Below are 21,496 nucleotides of genomic sequence, written 5' to 3'. Positions count from 1 at the left end.
TCCAGAGGAGATAACAACAACAACTGATAACTAAAACCTCTGGAGACTTGCAAGTTATACTATGTAAAGTTATGCAAGTTACTCAAATTAGTCAAAACAGCTTTGAAAAGACATTACAAACTCTCTTGCAATCACCAGTAGCTGACAGCAGAAATGTGTAAGGCTAGCATGCCTTAGTTCTATATTTTTGCACTACCCGCATCATACATAAAAGAGTTCCAGAAGACTATTCCTCCACAAGGAAAGAGCTTCTGCACAGCAATGCAATTGGAGTTGATTTCAGATGGAGACAGATGCACCTTTCTTGGATGGCAAGCTAGCATATGGGACAAAAATTGACTCAAGCTTTTTAACAATTATATAGTATTGAAAATTAGTATTCCTTTTAATAGCCAAGCAAGAAATAGTTAACAAGCATATAATCTTACAAATATCCAGTTTCATCATGGCATCTATAAAACAACCCATTTAGCAACAGAAACCATAGCAGCAATTTAGCAGTTTACTCCACTTACCCATTTCCTGCCTGGTACTGCATACTCCTGTCCCATAGTTCTGTAATACATCTGCCACAGTTTTCAAAGCATTAGCTTCTGTTTCTGCAAAGCCGAGGTAGTTATAAGAGCCCATGTTGATTACATCCTTGATAGTTCTTCCAGTAAACCTACAATTAAAGCAGATTTTAAAGAAAGAGGCAATAAATAAATATTTATCCAGCAAGTTTGGTTCTATTGCCATATTCCAATTTGGGAAATTACATTCTGTATACTTATAGTCCTACTGAATTTCCAATTGTTTTCTACTTAACTGGGTCAAAAGAGGAGGTCACTTACTGTTACTGGAGGTTCTTCGAGATGTGTGGTCACTATCTGAGTTCCATATGTGGGTGCTCATGTGCGCCATGTGCCTGAATCTGGAAGGTTTTTCCAAGCAGTATCTGTTGGCCCGCACATGTGCAGTATGTCTCCTCGTGCTCCTGACCAGAGGTATAAGGGACAGTGTGGGTCGATACCACTCCCGTTCCTACTCTTACTGCAATGTGGTCAAGTCGCAAGCAGAGGGGACAGAGGACAAGTAGTGGAACACAGATAGGGACCACGTATCTCAAAGAACCTCCAGTTACAGTAAGTAACCTCCTACTCTTCTTGTTCTTCGAATGATTCCACATGTGGGTGACTTGTGATCAGTGTGGTGGTGGATGCAAGGAGGCTACTGGCAGAGCCATTTGCAATACTGCTAATCCCACAGCTTTGTTCACAGCTATTGCATGATCGAGGACATAGCGCATTGTGAATGTGTGTATGGAATAACATGCTGCGTCTTTGCAGATGTTTTGTCACAGAATGTCCGCTAACGAAGCGGAGGAAGTGATTTGTGCCCATGTAGAACTGTAACACCCCTGAGAGCAAGCTGTAACGCTCCCAGGAGAGGGGAGGTTTGATATATCTTGTAGCATTCCAGTATGCAGCGTGAGACCCTCTTGGAGATCCTCTGTGAGGATATGGTTTGGCCCCTTGATATTTTTGCTGGGCTACGAAGAGTGATGGAGACTTTTGAAAGGGTTAGTTCTTTGTAAGTAGAACACCAGGGCCTGACTGATATCAAGGGAGTGTAGTCTCTTGTCTGTAGCGGAGACATATGGTTTGGGGCAGAACACAGGCAAATGGATGGATTGGTTGAGATGGATTCTGACACAATCTTAGGGAGAAATTTGGGGTGTATCCTCAAGAAAACTTTGTCCTTATGGAATACCGTGTAGGGAGGGCCAGCCGTCATGGCTGCTAGTTTACTGATCCTTTGGACCCAACTTGGAATGCCACTTTTATGAAAAGGTGGGACATGATATAGGTTCGAAAGGTAGTCTCATGAGGCCTGAGAAGACGAGGCTAAAGGTCCCCATGAGGTGTGGGTGTGGTGAATGGTTGGAAGGTTTTGAGCAGGCCTTTCATGAATCGTATCATTGTAGGGTATGTAAAGATGGAGCATCTGTCCACCGGGGGAAGAAAGGCCACCAAGATGTACATCAATAAAGCTGAGAGCCAAACCTAATGTTTTTAGGGAAAGGAAGTAATCTAGGATGACCAGAATGGTCACCCTGTCTGTTCAGTGGTGGTGGCGGCAGAGCCACTCGAGGAAGTGAAACCACTTTGCGTGATAGCATGTTTTGGTTGATTCTTTTCTGCTCTGGTTAAGGATCTGCTGGACTGGTGTGGATCTGCTCTCTGTCAGACGCTCATCCAAACACCAGGGTGTGAGATGAAGATGCCCAGGCAGGGATGTTTGAACCTGTCCTGATATTGTGTGAGAAGATCTGGGGATAACCAGAGCCTGATTGGTGCATGGGTGAAGAGCTTCATGAGATCTGTGAACCAGAATGGTCAGGGACGGTAGGGTGCTGTGAGGATGATGGTGGCTCTGTCCCGACGCACCAGAGAACCTGAAGCAACAGGGGAATGGGGGGCGGATCATATTGGGGGTGACTCATCCATGGGAGCAGGAGAGCATTGCTCTGAGAGTCCTCTTCCCACAGTGCCCCTAGAGCAATACAGGGAGAGCTTCCAATTTGCATATGACTTGAAGAGATCCCAGTTGGGGGTACCCCACCATGTGTAGAGATTGGTCAGTTCTGAAGTTCCCATTCGGGATCAGTATGGGAAGTCCTGCTCAGTGTGTCTGCCAGGGAATTCTGGATGCCCAGGAGATACACAGCTTTTAAGGTCATCTGGTTTCTATTGCACAAATTCTACAGTCTGACCAACTCTGAGCAGAGGGAATGAGATCCAGCCCCTCCTTGTTTGTTGATGTATGCCACTTTGGCAATGTTGTCTGAAAGGATTTGTATGTGGAGAGCACGTAAGAGGGGAAGAAAGGCTTTGAAAGTTAGGCAGACTGCCCTGAGCTCCAGGACATGTGTGTGATTCCTGGATTCCCATGGTGTCCACCTGCCCTGCATTATTTGGTGGTCCAGGTGGGCATCCCGACCCATAAGAGAGGTGTCCGTCATGATGATGGCCTTAGGAGTGGGAGGGCTGTAGGGGGTCCCACTCATGACCTTGGATGGACTGGATCACCAAGCAAGAGGGATCAGAATGTCCGAGGGGACAATGACTCTGGATATGATGTGGTCCCTCTTTGGCTTATAGGTCAGGAGGAGCAGAGTCTGTAAGCACTGCATTTGAAGTCTTGCGAAGGGCATCATGTAGGTACAGGCTGTATTGTGCCCCAAAGGAAGATGCACTGGTGGACTGTTGTGTGGGGCTTGTGGCAGATGTAGGCATTTAGGGAGCTCATTGTGGCAAAGCCTTCTCCCAGGAGGAAGGCCCATGCAGCAACCAAGTCCAGTCTCATCTCTATAAAATTATAATCTGTGTAGGTGACAAAACGGACTTGTCTTCATTCATGTAGATTCCTAGGGAAGCCAAAAATATTTGAAGAGATTGGGTCATGGAAACAACTTCTGTCATGATTGTCCCACTAGGAGCAAATTGTCCAGGTAAGGGAATACGGTGTGACCCTGGCATCTCATTTGAGCCGCTATGATCGTGAATACTATGACAAAGTTCTGTCCTTGACTCTGTGGGTCCTGCTTTTCCTGGAGGATGTTTGCTAGCCTCAGAGGCTCCCTGTGACCCTCCACGTAGCCCTTCTTTCTCTAGAGGCAAGGGTCACAGCTTACTGAGCCATTTTCATCATGAGCCAACAACGGAGGTGAGGAGAAGCAATCCTCCCTCGCACAGTCTCTGTTGTCTCCCAGCATCAGTGATTAATTGGGGGCAGGGGGAGAGAGCATGGGCCCACCCTCTACTCCGGGCTCTAGCCCAGATACTCTAAAATTAGCAGCTATGATCGCTGACTTTTTGGAAATAGGATATGTACAGTTCCCTGGGCCACTTCCCCACAGCAGCTCCCACTCAATATCTCCTTCACCGTTACCTCAGGGTCTCCTTCCTTACACCTGATATGGATTTGTACTGCTTCGTTCCTCCAACAGTGCAGCTCTCTCCTATAGGTCCTGACACCCGTGCCTCACTGACTAACTGGGAGGCTTTTAACTAGTTCCAGCCAGCCCTTGATTGGCTTCAGGTGTCCCAATCAATCTAGCTATCTCCACTGCCTTCTAGAGGGATCTTAATTGGTCCCAGGTGTCTTGATTAACCTGGAGCAACTGCCATTTGGTTACCATGGTACCAGGGATTTGTTTAGCGTGGGGCTAAATATACCCGTTCCTCACTACTTTAATGTAGCCATCTGGCCTTGCCCCATCACAATACCTTTGTAAAGATCTGTGGCACCCACTATGCTGAAGAGAAGAAAACAAAATTGGAAATGTCAATGTCCCACCTTGAAACAAAAGAATTTCCTGTGGAACAGATGGATGTCTATATTGAGATATGCAGCTCTCATGTCAAGCTCCCTTGTGGAGAGAGGAAATTGATGCCAATATGATAATGCAGAATTTCAGCTTCCTGGGGTCCTGGATTTCCTCCAGTGGGATCTGTAAAGCAGTAGCCACTCGCTGCAGGAGTTCAGATATTCGTGTTGATCATCCTGTGGAGAAAGCAGCAGAGGGATGACAGCTTTATCCAGTGATAAGGAATAAGGAGACTCCAATCTAAATCAGCGGTGTCGGTTCCACATCTTCCTCCTCATAAACCGACAGAGTTGGTTGATGCACAGGGAAGGAATGATAAGGAACAGTCAGGATGGATTTGTTGAGAACAAATCGTATCAAATCAACCTGATAGCTTTCTTTGACAGGCTAACAAGCCTTGTGGATGAGGAGGTAGCAGTAGACATGGTCTATGCTGAGTTTAATAAAGCTTGATACTGTCTTGCATGACCCAGATGCAACCTAGATAGAGCTACTATAAGGTGGGTGCAAAACTGGTTGGAAAACCACTCCCAGAGGGTAGTTATCAGTGGTTCACAGTCATACTGGAAGGGCAAAATGAGTGGGGTCCCGCAGAGATCAGTTCTGGGTCCGGTTCTGTTCAATATCTTCATCAATGATTTAGATAATGGCATAGAGAGTACACTCTTATAAGGTTTGTGGACAATACCAAGCTGGGATGGGTTGCAAGAACTTTGGAGAATAGGATCAAAATTCAAAGTGATCTGTACAAACTGGAGAAATGGTCTGAAGTAAATAGGATGAAATTCAATGAGGACAAATGCAAAGTACTCCATTTAGGAAGGAACAGTCAGTTGCACACATACAAAATGGGAAATGACTGCCCAGGAATGAGTACTGCGGAAAGGGATCTGGGGGTTATAGTGGACCATAAACTAAATATGAATCAACAGTGTAACACTGTGGCAAAAAAAGCAAACATAATTTTGGGATGTATTAGCAGGAGTGTTGTAAGTGAGACGAGAACTAATTCTTCTGCTCCTCTGCTAATTAGCCCTCAACGGGAGTACTGTGTACAGTTCTGGGCGCCACATTTCAGGAAAGATGTGGACAAATTGGAGCAAGTCCAGAGAAGTGCAACAAAAAATTATTAAAAGGTCCAGAAAATATGACCTATGAAGATTGAAAAAATTGGGTTTGTTTAGTCTGGAAAAGAGAAGACTGAGAGGGGACATGATAACAGTTTTCAAATATATAAAAGGAGAAGATCCAAGGAGGAGGGAGAAAAATTATTCTTCTTAATCTCGGATAGGATAAGCAGCAATGGGTTTAAATTGCAGGAAGGGCGGTTTAGGTTGGACATTAGGAAAAACTTTCTAACTGTCAAGGTGGTGAAGCACTGGAATAAATTGCCTAGGGAGGTTGTGGAATCTCCATCATGGGAGATTTTTAAGAGCAGGTTAGACAAACACCTGTCAGGCATGGTCTAGATAATATTTAGTCCTGCCATGAGTTCAGGGGACTGGACTGGCTGACCTCTCGAGGTCCCTTCCAGTCCTATGATAGGACTCTTGTGACAGTTCTGGGCATCTGTAGTATGAGTCCCAGGTGAGCCCCAGAGGAAGTGGTACCAGGCTTCCTAGGAGGGGGTTATAGGCAGATGGGTAGGGATGCCTCGGTTGCCTGTCTGGGTTCTTGCGGTGCAGAGGTGAAACTTTCTGGACTATATCTTGGGACTCCTCAGAGCTGGATGATGATTTTGATGGAAGTGGTGGGCCCATTGGTACAGGAGGGCTCAGGTCCGATGAAAGGGGAAGGGGCCTTTCCTGAAGCAGAAAGAGCAGTACATCCCCTGGCACAGGGATGTCTCGGAGAATGGACGAGCTTGAGAGACGTGGAGACTGTGAGTATGGCAAGAACACCTCCTCTGGAGATAAGAATATCTTTGTATGTCTGAGTGTCTGCGGGGTGCCCATGGAGACTTCGGAGGGACCCGATTCCATAGTCGGGCCTCTTCTGTCTGCATGTTGTCGAGGTGGCACCGCTGGAGTATCCAAAGCCGTGCTCATAGACGGGCACTCTAAGAGTCCTTGTATCAGTCCTTGTACTGGAATTACTGATGGGTCCTGCTTCTCCTTTGCCTTATCCTTCAGATGGGATTGGTTCTGCGGGGTCCGGACATGACATCTCACCCGACCTGACATAACTTGAGGAGGGAATGCATCTCTTATTAACAGTACTCTGCATGGTTCTGCGTTTGTGCCCATGAGAGTGTTTTTTGCTCTCATGGTGGGACTTCTCCTTACTTTTCAGTGTGGCAGTTACACACTATGGCTTGTGCTTGGAGTGGCACTACCGGGTTGTGGAGGCTGCTGTACGGGGGGAGTCTCTGTAGCCAGGATCTAAGTGCATCCAGGACCTCATCATCTCTTTCATCAGGAACTTGCAGAGATGGAGCTCACAGGCCTTTCTGGTTCTGGTTGGGAAGGTAGATGGTACACTTCACCAAGATGTGTGCTTCTCCCAGGCAGTATAGACACCATCACTGATAAAAAAGACAAAGAGGGCAGGAGACGCAGTTCTTGAAGCCTGGGATCTTAGACATAATCCATCAGTGTTGGGGGGTTGTGCCCCCTGACTGGTGAGTGGTTCTACTAAACTACAAACTATACCACAACTATATCAACTATATCAACTATCCTAACTAAGATATAAGAGTAAAATTAAGTCTAAATTATTTACAGTAGAGAAAGGCAAGTCTCTCATCTGGTAAGACTGAAGGAGGATCAGGGGTTCCAACTCAGGCCATGTGGGAATAAGAGGGAACTGGAGTGGCATTGCCTAGTACTGCCCCGTATACCTTCAGTCAGGGCATGAGGAGATGTACCACGCATGTGCGGGTCAACAGACACTGCGTGTGCACCCATGTGTGGAATACACACAAGGCCCATCACTCGAAGAAGAACTGTTTGCTTACACATAATGTTTGCCACAATGTTCCATCCTATAGGTGACTGTATTTCAGGGTCGAGTGAAACAATGCCTGTATATATTGTTTCAAAATTGCCTTAGGATCGTTCAGGAGGAACAATGTACATTTGACATATGCTTATCTGCTTCCAGACTCTGTTGGACCGTCAAAGGCATGGCTTCCATTAAGTTGTATTAAGAGAGCCATTACCAGAGGAACAACCGTGCATCATACATTGGAAAAAATAAGGACACATTTCAATAATTTGAAAAATAATCCATAAAACCCACATGCTGCAACACTCTCAATATCTTTCTAATTTGTGCATTTACTTTTTCAAAATATTTCAGCAACCACAGTATAAACAGAGACACTACATACACTTTCACTCTAGTGCTTTTCTACCTCAATTTCAATAGAATGACGTTGAGTGTATATAAAACCTTAGGTTCCAAGCTTGAAACTCAATACCAAAGAATCGGTGCACAGTGCTCGATCTTCAGCTGCTGTAGAGCCACTGAGTTTAATGGCTGAAGTGTTAAATGCTGTTTGCCATTTGTAGATGGATCAGAAATTATTTTTGTAACACCAGTAACCTACATTTAAAGCAGATTTTAGAGAAGGGGGCAATATATAAACAAACAAATAAATATTTACCCATCAAGTTTTGTTCTGTTGCCATATTCCAACTTGAGAAATTACATTCTGCATACTTATATTCCCATTATAGTTTTCTATTTCCCTGGTTAAAAAACAATTGCTTGCTACCTGTAGCCTGACCCACCTAAACGTCCAGTTGAAATCATCTGTAACACGTTCCATCAGGTCAAACTGTGGCCCTGGGACGCTGCAGATTGGACGATTCCAATTATCTCGTATTCTCATGTAGAGGTTTCTTGTGTAAAAGTTCTCAAAATCTTGATAAAGTGGCACAAAATCCTGGTTTGAAAACATGTACATGGTTACATTTCTAGGAAAATCACCATCTTATGTACTTTATTTATTTAAATTAAAAAGACAGACTAATTCATTAAGAAACTGGTAGTAGTATACCTCTTCCTCAATATAACGCTGTCCTCGGGAGCCCAAAAATCTTACCGCGTTATAGGTAAAACCACGTTATATTGAACTTGCTTTGATCTGCCGGAGTGCGCAGCCTCGCCCCCTCGGAGCACTGCTTTAACGTATAATATCCGAATTCGTGTTCTATTGGGTCACGTTATATCGAGGTAGAGGTGTACAAACCTCACGTTCCGGTGCCATATTTAAACTCCCACATTTGCAGGTTTGCTTAGTTACCTAGATTACCATGTATGGCCCATTTATTTCTGCCTGGCAAGTAGAAGAGAACTCATGAAAGGGTCCAATCTTCTGAAAGCTCATACCAGGAGGAGTCATCATGCCAGATACACACTATGAAAGTTATTTTGAAATAGAGAGTTTCATTATAATGCAGAGCTGCTAGCAAATGTGGGATAAAAAGTCCATCATAATCTATAAGAAAACAGGTTCATTAGATATAACCTGAAAACCTACAGTGATTTATCTGGATATTTTCAGCCTAGACTAGAAGTTCCCACTTCAGTTTATACATGCCTTCTTCTTGTAGGGCATTGACTTTCGTTGACAAATACTTAACCATGGATTATATATATGTTGCATCACAATCATACTAGTTAGCAAATATATACACATGAAATATGAGAATTAGCAGAATGCACAATGATGTGGTAAAAAGGTTTTATTGGAAAGTTTAGGATCATCATTATTCACAAGTGGCCAAATCACAGAGGACATATCAAAAGTGTGATAATGAAGTCTTTATATCCTGCTACTTCATTATATAGCTTATGCTGCTTTAAAAAAAAACAAAACCTATAAAACCAAAAACACCCCGCCTCCTATTTTAGGAACAGTACCATCTTCCAGATTTTTTGAATGGAGTTGGTATTCTTTTTTCTATCTTTCCTCCTGTAGCTCCAGGTCCCTTGACTCAAACTACAGAGGGCTCAGAAGGAAAAGGAAATTATAAACCAATCAATTTTAGAATCCATACAAATGATTATAAAATAGCTTTTCTGTGTATCACAATGCCATGACTTTAGGGTCCCATATCTTGGGCCTACCAGGGAAAGAAGCAATTCTTGGGTGTCTCGTTGGAACATGAGGATCCCTCACTTATTTTTAGCCCTGATTGTGCACAGGGCTTTGAGTGGTAAACCTGCCACCAGTCCAAAAATGAACCGGTCAGTCCTGGCCCTCAGACCAATGTAATTTTGGATTGGGGACAGATGAAGAAGGAAACGTTTGTGATGTATATGGGCCCATATTTGAAAGCTGCTCAGCGATTGTTAGAAATAGTGCCCCCATGGGAATTGCAGGGATCAAGCATGAATTGATCATCTATAGCTGCTTGGGATCATTCATGCTTCCACTTCCTCTGGCAGGTCTGCTTTAAATTGTCTGGATCAGTATCAAACAGACCGGTATTCGATACTGATATGGTCAATTTAAAGCAGGTCTGCCTGAGGAGATCGAAGCATGCATCTAAGGCAAACTGTTTTTGTTTTGTAGTTGGAGCAGAGGAATCGGACTAATTTATGATCTACTTGGCACACACACACTCTGGGATGGGAATCTGCCATAATACTCTCTGTGGAGTAGTGAGAGGGCAGCACGACAATGGTCTCCATTTTAAAAGCGGATAGTATCATAATATTGTCATTATTGTATGCTGTATATCAACAGGACTCCAGTGTATTCCCAAAAACTCTTCAGGGGCATCATTTATGCATGTGTTAGTGTAACGGAATTAGGGCAACAGCAATCCCCAAATTATCCAGGAATAGTGCTCCAGTTTCCAACAATTGTTACAAATCAGGGTTTTATATTTTGGTATCACAGTTTATTTTCTGCTTGATGGTTACCTATGTGTGAACTTCATTTGTATTTACCGTCTCCTGTGTTTATAGGAAGAAAACAAGTCACTCTCTTAAAATAGCAGTCTGCAAAGAGTGTTATAAATAACATATTCTTAGGTTAAAAATGTTAATGACTAAGCTAAAGAATACCACATGCCTGAGCTTTGTTCTTTCAAGACATATTTTAGCTTTTAAGCAAATAAAAAGCTCTTGATTCTGCAAATTGCCACCTCCCTTCTCCTTTTACTATTATGGGCTGTTAGTAAGAAAATTTCCTTTTGGACAGACAGAAAAGGAAACCCAGCTCCTGGAGAGGCCAGATGGGTTTGTTAGTGTAATGAGAAAAGATAAGAAACAGAGCTCAAGTGTTGCTGGGTGTGCCAAGAAATAAATATATGAGCGTACACTTGGAGACTGCCTCGATTCCTGTCTCGAGGCAAGGTCAAGCAACCAGTCAGGAGGGACAAGGGGGTTGGGGCAGGGGAGGCATAAGACACACTAAATGCCAAAGAAAAGCCTCACCTTGGCCAGAACACAGCCTTACTCCTTACTTTTCCCATGGGATACAAAAGAGGTGGTACCAAAGTGCCCAGACTCACGACCCACCAAAATGGAACATGACCGTAAATTGTAAGGGGTGGGACCAGGGGCATATGTAACCCACAGCCCCCCTGGGTGTGGTGTTCTGTCCCATCTGGTGGCACCGAGACCACTAAGAGAGAGAGTTAAATGAGTCTGCTCTAGAGCCTTAGCTAAGAGCCAGTTGGCTTTTAGCTCATGCAGTAGAAGCTCATGCTTTAAGCTCCAGAGGTCCCCAGTTCAATCCTGCCTGCTAATAACCAGGGTCTGCTGGCATTACAAGTAGGCAGACTCATTTTATCTCTCTCTTTAAGTGGTCTCAGTACCACCAGATGGGACAGAACACCAGACCCAGGAGGTGTGTGGGTTACACATGCATTACAGATAGGGTGACCAGATGCCTCGATTTTACAGGGACAGTCCTGATTTTTGGGTCTTTTTCTTATATAGGCTCCTATTACCCCACCCCCAGTCCCGATTTTTCACATTTGCTGTCTGGTCACCCTAATTACAGGTATAATTAAGCCTGGAAAGGAGGAGGAGGTGGGAAAAACAGAGACAGAAAAGGTTCTGTGGCGTACAGAGTTAAGGATATGCTTGCTTGCTTAACCCCAATAAACATCTAATTGTCTGCACATCAGATTTCTGGTCTTCTGCTTTCCATCTGCATGACAGGAACCAGGAGAGAGCGAAGAGAAAGCCCTTAACACAATACACAAACTTTTTTCATACATACTTTTTGTTCTTCTCTTTCTGCAGCAAGGTTACATCTTTCTAGTCCACAGGCTCTCAAAAAATCTCGCACATAGCCAAATATTGTTCCAACGCCAAAGCCCAAATAAGTCAAAACGGCAACATACATTGGTGCTTGTTCAAAGTGTTCATTAAATGGCCTTTTGTAGAGACCTCCATTTGATATGCCATTTTTCTGAAAATGCAAAATAAGAATTTGTGATTAAAACATTTCAACTGGCCTTAAAACCAAAAATAATTTGCTTCAAGACCTCAGTTTTTTAGACGCAATCTCTTCCTATAGAGTAGCAGAGGTATATCATCATAGCTTTAGACTCATTAAATACCCTAAATTTAAGGAGGATTACTTCTTATGCTGTAGTCATCGTTATAGGTTCTAGGAATAAGATAAGCAATAACAGGGGGTAACCTGGGCTTGTTCCTTGAGTTAGCTTACAAAATTGAGATTGCAGGACATGCCAGTGTTGAAATCAAGGGCTGTTATTTGTGTCCATTTAATAAAATTCAATTTTTCCTGTGTATAGAAAAGATACTTCCACTGGATACTGATTGAAGGCTTTGCAGGCACCAAGAGAAAAGCATAGATCCATTTAAAAAAATAGCGGAAAGGGCAAAAATCAATAATGGTGCTAATGCTGCTGATGCTCAATTTTATTTATGAAAATGTTATAATTTTTACTTGAAAGAGAGAGAGAGAGAGAGAGAGAGAGAATGAATTCTAGCTATATACACATATAAATATATTTTATATACACACACAAGCACTGATTTGCTCTTGAGGAATTTGTCTCTACCTCATATTGGGATTGTAAGGTTACAATCCAATCCTTTGTTTATAAATGTAACAAATTTTGGGTCACAAGTCACTGAATTACTAAACATCCAAGATGAAGGTTTGACAGGCTAAATCAATACTAATCAAAATTGATGTAGAAACATGATCAGAAATATGGATCTTATCAATACCTACAGCATCTATCTGTGTTGCTAAGAGTATGGAAATTCAGAAGGATATTTAGCATGTAGTGTGGCGGTGTGACCTCCCTTCCAGCCAGAAGGGGAGGAACCACCCTCCGTGCACAAGTGGGCGGAACCAGGCCTGACTCGCTCCTCCCACCGGAAGTACACCACTGGGACAGGAAGTATAAAGGCAGGGCTGCCCGCTCAGTTCAGGCCAAGACACCAAAGGAGGCAGCCCAACCCTGCTCGCTCCCAGATGCTGATCTGTTGCTGAACCCAGTGATGCCCTGCCCACTGGGGAGCCTGTTCCTGCCACGGACCTGCTGGGATTGCTACAGGCAACCTACCCAGAGGAGATGGAGGATGCCTGTTGTTCCACGTACACCCCAAGGGGAGGGGAGAAAGTGGCCCAAAGACAGCTGACCTTAGACTGGCTGCAGCTTTGCCTGAGGCACGGCAAACGTGTTACAGTTGGGATCCCCACTGACCCAGTGGCAGACCACTCCACCACTGTTAGGGCCCTGGGTTGGGATTCAGTGGAGTAGGGTAGGCCCAGACCCTACCAGCCACCCCACCCCTGGGGTGGCAGCCTCCCCTCACCAGGCCCAGTGGCCTGTGCCCATCGGTTGTCTGCTGGAGCCAGGATGTCCTACCCCTGGGGTTTCCCCTGGCTCTGCCACAAGAGCCCAGAACTGATTGACTACTGGGTTTGCTCGGTCTCTGCCTCAATAGGCCAGCGCTAATTGACTGGTGGGGTTGCTCTGCCCTGGGCCAAAGGGCTTGGAGCTACTTAATGCCAGTGTTGGCCCGAGCCCCTGCCCCAAGGGCCTCGAGGCCATAGACTAAGGTGGGTGCAGCCCCTGCTTGAAATGTCCAAGGGCCCTAGACGGTTGGCTGCACAACCGTTAAAGTGGTCAGGACACTAATGTCTACGCTGATTCCCCTGATGCGAGGCGGCGGCCCCGATGACGAAGTGAGGCAGTGTAGCCTCCCTCCAACCCAGAGGGAGAGGGACAAGTGCCCACCACTAAAAGCCTCAAAAGTGTTTAGTGAACTGGAAGAATAAAAAAAACACAAACATAAAGCATATTCCCGCTCTGTCAGGTTTAAATGGTGCAAAGTGTTCTGCATTCTTCAATGTATGTAAAGTGTTTATTGTATCAGTCTTTGAGATGGGTTATTTGTTCCTCATCCCAGGATTACACATTGCCAATATTGTCTTATTCAGAACTGGATCATTTACTGCGTTGCAGTTCTCAACAGTAATCAAACAGAATCACGTCTGTAGCTCTCTTATGATGGTTGAAGCTATTGTACCATGGTACCATCCACTCCAGTGTGGTCACATAAGTGAGTCAGCTGCACATTGTGATTAACTGTGTGAAAATTAAAGGACAAGTACTGAGGTTTGGCCTCCAACCACGAAGGTCAGCCTTTGCAACACCAATGGAGATCTCCATGCCATGTCTTGACATTGATAAAGGCTACCACAAACTAAGGGGGCTACATGATGTGCACAGATGATCTAAGTGAAAACATATTTCTATTGTCATCTTATATCCCAGAGCAGGGACACAAGGATAGCAGCTTTGAAGGAGCCATCTTCTCCTTCACCCACAGCTGTGGGATTATATTTAAAACAGTAGTGTGACAGTTCAGATCCAATGTCATGCAGCTTTTCACATCTCCAATTCTTTTCCTCTGTGCTGCAACTCCACTGCTTCATACTAGTCTGGGTCCCTCCAAAGTTGACCCATCTCCAAGCTGGCCTGAACACAATCACAAAATATGAAAGAGAAAACATCTAGGAGAAATGATCTAGTAGGAAATGGGAATATTCAGCCACTGGTAGAGAACACATTGACTAAAGCGCCAACCCAGAGGAGAAATGACCCAGGGCAGTCTTTCCTCAGTGGGGGTGAGGTCTTAGTGGCAATTTGTTTCTAATTTGCCTCCATCACAACACCCTTCACTAATTTAATAAAGAATTCTGCCCCCAAGCAAGTCCACTGTTGCTTCCAGGAGATCAGAGCTGTGAAGAAATGAAAAGGTTCCTGTCTCTTCTACTTATCTTGTGCAGTGTGCACTCCGAGTGAGAGATTGTTTTATAGACAGGCGTATCTCAGAGAGCCCAAGCAGTCTTGTCACAAGAAATCTGGTCCTTTTATCTGACTAGAGAGCTCCTACCCAGAGAGATTACATGCTCTGTAGTGGAGAAGAACTTCAGGCAATCCACTGGGCAGCAGGGGCCCTATACGATCCATTCCTTGGAATCCCATTCATGCTGGTCAAACAAGCTCTGTTCAAATGGCTACATGCCATGAAGGGCTCTAACTGAGACATTACTTGAAATCAATAGGGCTGTGATGCCAGGTAGTTAAGCTGGACATCAGCCAGGAACATTGTCTTCTCCAAGTTCTTATGGCCTTCTGTTCCAAGGGTCACTGTGGTGGTTGAGGTTGGGATGGAATGTAAAATACTCAAATGGCAGGTAAGTATCTTCAGAGGCATCTCCAGCCACTTGGGCAGTGATGGGAGATTCCAACAGTGAGAGGCAAAGATTTTGCAGCATTCCTCAGATCTGCAGGTCCCCTGCTCTCTCATCCGGAATCCTCGACTTTCGTTTTCATTGTCCCCAACCCAAATGTCAGTCAGAGGCAGTCCTAATCTTTTCTCTTGATACAGGAGTAGTGGCTCCTACAGAGCCCACTGTACTGTGGGCCCATGCACCACTAGTAATACTGGGGTTGGATTTATCTCGCCTGGCTTGTATCACACACATACACAAACAAAAGACTTCATGGCTAAAAATTCAGGCCAGGTCCTCAGCTGGTGTAAATCAGCCTACCTCCTTTAAAGTCATGGAGCTAGTCTGATTTACATTAGCTGACGATCTGGCCCTCATTCAATAGTTTCACACTATTCTTTGCTGCGAGTATAGTCTCAAACAAACATTACAATACAGGCATTAGACAAGTGCAGAGTTATGAAACCTTTTCTGCAATGTACGAACACAGCAAGGCTTGTAGAATTAGAAAGCTGTAGACAAGCCCATGTTGACATGGTGCGGCAAATCATGCCAGAGGGGAGTGATTTGTAAAGTGCATTAACGTGCTGTGCTCTAGCTGCCCCGTGTAGTTCCTGCTGGTGCACTCTAAATGATACTTCGTTCATGTAAATGTAGTCCTGTTTGAAACTGGGTACCTTTTAGAGTGTGCCGGCAGGGTCTACCAGGGGCTTTTAGAGCAGATGATGTTAGTGCTCTTTGCAAATCACATCCAGGGGTGAAAGTAACTTACAGGACTTACCGGTAATGCCAGAGTCCTGAGGGGGGCATGGCCTCATCCAGAAGAGGCATGGCCTCTCAAGATTTAAAGGCCCTGGGGAGCCAGCTGTGGCTAGGAGACCCAGAGCCTTTAAATCAACCAGGGGCACCCAGCTGCAGAGTGGCTAGGAGTCCCCTGGGGCTCAGGGGCAAATTAAAGGGCCCAGGGCTCTGGCTGCCAGGGGGAACCCCAAGCTTTGCAGGGCCAGGGTAGGGATTTAAAGGGCCCAGAGCTCCTGCCACTCAGGGAAGCCCGGAGCTCTTTAAATCCTGGCCCCAGCCCGGCCACCAGAGCCGTGGCTGGGATTCAAAGGGCTCTGGGCTGCCTGCAGCGACAAGGAGTTCTGAACCCTTTAAATCCCAGCCCCAGCCCTGCTGCCAGAGCCGCGGCCGGGATTCAAAAGGCTCTGGGCTGCCCGCAGTGGCAGGGATCTCTGAGCCCTTTATATCTCAGCCGCGGCCAGGATTCAAAGGGCTCTGGGCTGCCCGCCCGCAGTGGCAGGGATCTCTGAGCCCTTTATATCTCAGCCGTGGCTGGGATTGAAAGGGCTCTGGGCTGCCCGCACCCGCGGGCAGCCCAGAGCCCTTTCAATCCCCACTGTGGAATTCAATGCGGTTCAGCATGGCGTACTGGCTCTTGCTGGTACGCCGTACTGGACCGTACCGGCTTACTTTCACCTCTGATCACATCCCTTTGCAGTGCACTTTGCTGATGCCGGAGACAAGCCTTAATTCCTTCCTGCCTACTTTCATTTTGCATTTCTCACTTTATTTACCCATGCCTCACACAGCAGAGCAAAGTTCACATGATTCCCTCTCAGAGTAAGAGCTGCTGGACTCTAACAATTACTTCTCTCCCACTCATTCCAAACAATACCCTCAACTGCAGGTGTCTGCAGAATCACTTGACGCTAGGCCCATTCCTCATATGTTTTGAAACTTGTGATGCTTATTAAAGACAGAGAACATATTGTTGTGTAACTTTAAAAAAATCTCACTGGTGATTACATGAGAATCACAAAACTCTTGGTGTTTGCAAGCCGTTTCAAAATGACAGAGGTAAAAGAGCTGCATTCACAACTCCCCTACAGCAAACCTGAATTTCCCCCCATAAGTCTTGGGTAATTCATGGGAGCAGCTAAGCTATATATAAAAAAAACCTTTCTAAAGTAAGAAACTTATACGACACAGTACTTCAGAGGCAAGCAAGCATCCACAATAAATGCAATCTCTCCTTTTCCTTCCATTTCAATTGCATTTTTCCAAATATTTTTATTGGATCGCAATGCATTTTTAGTGGCATGTGCCCTATCTATAAGAACACTTAAAAAAAGGAGAGACATCACATTTTGTCAGTATTTCTGCCTTTCGCAGACAGTATGTTATCTTGTTATGAACAAGTCTTATAAATCAGGGTTGTCATTTTATTTTGGATTAAAAACAATGCCCAAGAACCACCACCATCTTTAATACCAGAGAAGCTAATTCTCACACTATTGCAAGCGTTGCCTTTTCAACACTTCTGCCCCAGACCAAGCTGAAACCCGCTATATTGGCTAAGGATCAGCCTGCCCTTTGAAGACTAGATATCTTCAATTAATCTGTGCAAGGGATCTCTGTCATCTCTGCCAAGGCATTTTAATGCCACCCATAAATGCTACCAGTAGTATCCAGTCTACTAGTCAAATAACCAAGGGTTAGATTCACAAAGGCATGTACGTGTGGCAACACTGAACTTTGACATGTCTCTTTTTCAGCGACCTATAAAATCACTGCCATTCATGAAGCCTGAGTTAAGCACTTAAGCTCTCTATACAATAAATGAGACAAGATAAGCACCTAAAGACTGGGATTCACAAAAGTCAGCATGCTACGGAGTTCCCAACTTAACTTAGCCAGTGGGAGATGCCAACATGTCCTAAGCATTGCCCCCTGAAGGAATTCGTTGCCCATGTCTGGGATGGAGGGAGACACCTTAAGTGACACACAGTTAACAAAGGACAGGCATCACCAATCTTATAGGGCTTCATCAGCTTGGCTGAAGATAATAGACACAGATTACTTAAAGACAGCATCACTACATAATTGAACCCTTTAAATAGTCTCTATGCAACATCAATGTTAGTAATTCAACAAAGAAAGAGCAAAGCTACTGCACTGATGTTGGAACACATAAAATAATGGTTAAAGAAGGATTACTTTAGTCACAAAGTGGATTATGGCCTGGATTTGCTAATGCAAATCATTTTTCCTTAATTGATGCTAGACCTCCTGCATGGCTGTTGGCAGGTAGCTATAGATGGAAAGATAATACAGTATTCATCTTACAAGCAGGGCATCATCATTTCAATGTTATGCTTTTGGACTTTGAAATGTTCCCAGCACATTTTATAATCTAATGAACGTTGTATTGGCATACCTGGTTTAAAAATTTCCTCTCATTTGTCTATTTGGTTGTAGGTTCTACAATGTTTGGTCAGCATTTGCAGAAGCAATGGGACCTCCTCTCCTCATACTGAAGGAAACAGGGCTGGTTATCACAACTCTAGTGTCATTTATGTAGATGAGAAAAAGAGCTCTCTACAAACTATGTCTTGTTTAGAAGGGATACAATCTGATCCAAAAAGAGATGAAACACTCTAATTTCCCTCAACTGACAGATATAATGTAGATCTGCTAATCGCTAGGATCTGTTGGTTATTACAGGAAATTGATCAAAGACTATGTGAATCTGGTTGATCTATTTTTAGCTTTCAGTAGGGAGAACACAAAATTCAAGAGGGATATGCAACATCAAGAAATATTTGATGAAAACAATAAATCACATGATTTCTATGTCTGTTCAGAATTTCACAGGTTTCAAGAAGTCGTTCCAAATGCACACAGACACCTATGACAGTGCATTCCTATGGTAGAAGGCTGATGAGAGGACAGTGATTATTACTGATGTAATCCAAATGCTATATGAGAGTGAGCTTTCTCAGTCAGAGGCAGAATACCTGGGGCTTAGATAGACATTTCCTCCCTAGCACTGAAGGAAAACATTTATAGCTCATCACTGTCTGAAGTGACTGATGATAGTTCTGTTCCGTAAGGAAAACCATCACGATGCAGATTGAGTTTCAAGGAATTTGATGTGGATCTACTTAAATTTTCTAGGACAAAGGCCGCACCCAATACCTTCCCTAGAAACCTATTCCTTGATATCCTTAAGAAATAGTTTAGTTCCACAACAAGTAGGGATTGTAGGTCTGAATCTTACGTGATCAGGCATTATCCTCCTTGAAAGCAAAAGAAAACAAAAAACCTTAAATAACTTCAATCAGAAAACCCAATGATTAAAAGTGTTATTGACACAGCTCCACATGCTTCCATTGATCTCCACTAGTACTGCTTAAAAGATGAGGTATCTTTTAATGTAATGACATGGAATCATTTCTGATACAATTACCCAAGATGTCAGTTTAAATCAGATATGCCAGACTCTTTAACAGGAATACCATTAATAAGGCTATACACAACCGTGGGATCAACGCTGCTGCGATTGATGCACCTGGGGTTGATTTAGCGGGTCTAGTGAAGACCCGCTAAACCGATGGCAGAACGCTCTCCGGTTGACTCTAGTACTCCACTGGGAATGAGAGAAGTAAGTTAAGTTGATGGGAGAGCATCTACCATTGACCCAGGATGGTGTCATCACTGCAGTAAGTCGACCTAAGCTACGTCAACTCTAGCTGCGTTATTATCATAGCTGGAGTAGTGTCATTTAGGTCAACTTCCCGCAGTAGTGTAGACATAGCCTAAATTAGGGATGATCATAGAACTGTTGTATCTACAAGTTGCCAAAACAAGAGTTACAGCAGCAGGTATTTTGACTAGGAACAAGAAAGTATCATTGACTCATGTCCTAGACAGCGAAGCTCAGTCAATAAAAAACAGATTCATATATGGTCACAGTATGTCTACAGTGCCCTTGACTGTAAGAGAACGGTCCCTGCTGAATGCTCAGAGAAAAAATATACCTAATAGAGAAATAGCCTATATAGACTAAGGGTAAAATTTTCAGAAGTGCCCAAGTGACTTAGGAGCCGAAAACATACATCAATACAGCAAAAAAAAGACCCGTGGCAGTGAGTATCGGAGCCTGGATCAACTGACTTGGTCTCGCACAGCAGGGCTGAAAATAACAGTGTAGATGTTCAGACTTGGGCTGGAGCCCAGGATTTCAAACCTCTTAAGGGGGACGGTCTTGAGTCTGGGCTTCAGCCCAAACATCTAGATGGCTATTTTAGTCCTGCAGCATGAGCACTGTGAGCCTGAGTCAGGTTCTGAGACTCATTGCTGAGGGTTTTAATGAGATTTAGGAGCCTACCTCCCTTCAATAATTTTGAAAAATGTTACCCTAAGTGAACAGTATTAATTGTTTGCTCTGGCGCATCAAGTTTCTGCAAGCAACTCTTCCTCTGAACTTCCCACAAGGACAAATTTCATACGGGAATACCCTTTGCTAGTGAACTTTAAATCAAACTACAGCCAAACTTCTGGGCACACAGTACAAACTCATGAAAGCATATGCCTTCTGAGGAATCAGACAGAAAGGTGTGAATAGTACTTACACAGGGAATTGTCATATTAATCGGGACCTGTCATTTCTACAAATTGCTTTAGATTTCAACACTTTTCCATAGTCCTGCACAAATGATAATCCAGCATATCTACTATATGGTAGAATTATTCCAGATCCACTTAATTCAGTCTTGAGAAGTGTCCTGAACATGAACCATTCTACTTAATACTAGGAACCTAGGGATGAATGACTATCATGCTAGAAATGTCTTGGACCAGTTCCAAATACAAAAGGTATCATTAGAATATGTATCCGGGAGAGAAGCTGTTTTGAGTGTAAATAACTCAGTATGAGGTATAACTTATTTCAACTCCAACACAGCTATAGTTGTACTGCAGCTCCCTTTCACGCCATCACAAGTATATTATATTATATTGAATTATATTGAATAGTTATTTGAGTGAAGATGCTACTGTCTACAGAAAATGCTCGAGTATATAATACTGAATTTGGGACTTGGCACTTCTCCCAGTAAAATACATGGGAGTTTTGCCACCAACCCCATTGGGTGGAGGAGCAACCTCCTACTCTCTTACAACACTTTGCAATCTTCACAATGAGAGATTTGAGATTTTCCAGCCAGGAATAAGATAGCTGTATCTGTCAGAACAAGTGCCTTCGCTCTGTTGAAATGTACAGCTGAATTCAGACATGGAGACTCTATACTAAATTCATCAAAGTAACTGAGGAGGTAGCTCATGGAGCCTGTCCCCAAGCTTCTACCTAGTGCTTGCTAGTTAGAGTGGCCTTTCCCTCTCCTTGCATAGATTGCCTCCTGGATTCTTTTTTGTGACACATTGTGCCTCCACCCAAGATGGTTCTTCACTGGACTGGAACACATGGGGTGCTGTGCTTTTGGAAAACGAATGATGCTGCTAATGGGCATGGGAGTATAAAAGCCAGCACAGAATGAAACTATGAAGTACATCAACAGAAACCCCAGCAAAGAAATGACACATCCAAAACTAACAATGCAACAAAGAGGGACTTTACTGGGAGCAGGAATATA

General features: G+C 44.0%; 1 protein-coding gene across 1 annotated transcript in view; it reads right to left on the bottom strand.

Moving 5' to 3' along the window:
- Positions 1–11,743, bottom strand: part of SPTLC3 (serine palmitoyltransferase long chain base subunit 3) — an 81,634-nt gene extending 69,891 nt beyond the window's left edge. Inside the window, exons 1-3 of the mRNA XM_050952164.1 lie at positions 11,559–11,743; positions 8,107–8,261; positions 516–664 (exon numbers count right to left, since the gene is read on the bottom strand). Coding sequence (XP_050808121.1) covers positions 516–664; positions 8,107–8,261; positions 11,559–11,684 — 430 coding nt within the window. The 5' untranslated portion in view covers positions 11,685–11,743. The remainder of the gene's footprint in view (positions 1–515; positions 665–8,106; positions 8,262–11,558) is intronic.
- Positions 11,744–21,496: the final 9,753 nt, after the last annotated feature.

The sequence above is a fragment of the Gopherus flavomarginatus genome, chromosome 4 (genome assembly GCF_025201925.1).
Source record: "Gopherus flavomarginatus isolate rGopFla2 chromosome 4, rGopFla2.mat.asm, whole genome shotgun sequence".
In the NCBI taxonomy this organism is placed as follows: domain Eukaryota; kingdom Metazoa; phylum Chordata; order Testudines; family Testudinidae; genus Gopherus; species Gopherus flavomarginatus.
This window is presented reverse-complemented; position numbering and strand designations above follow the sequence as displayed.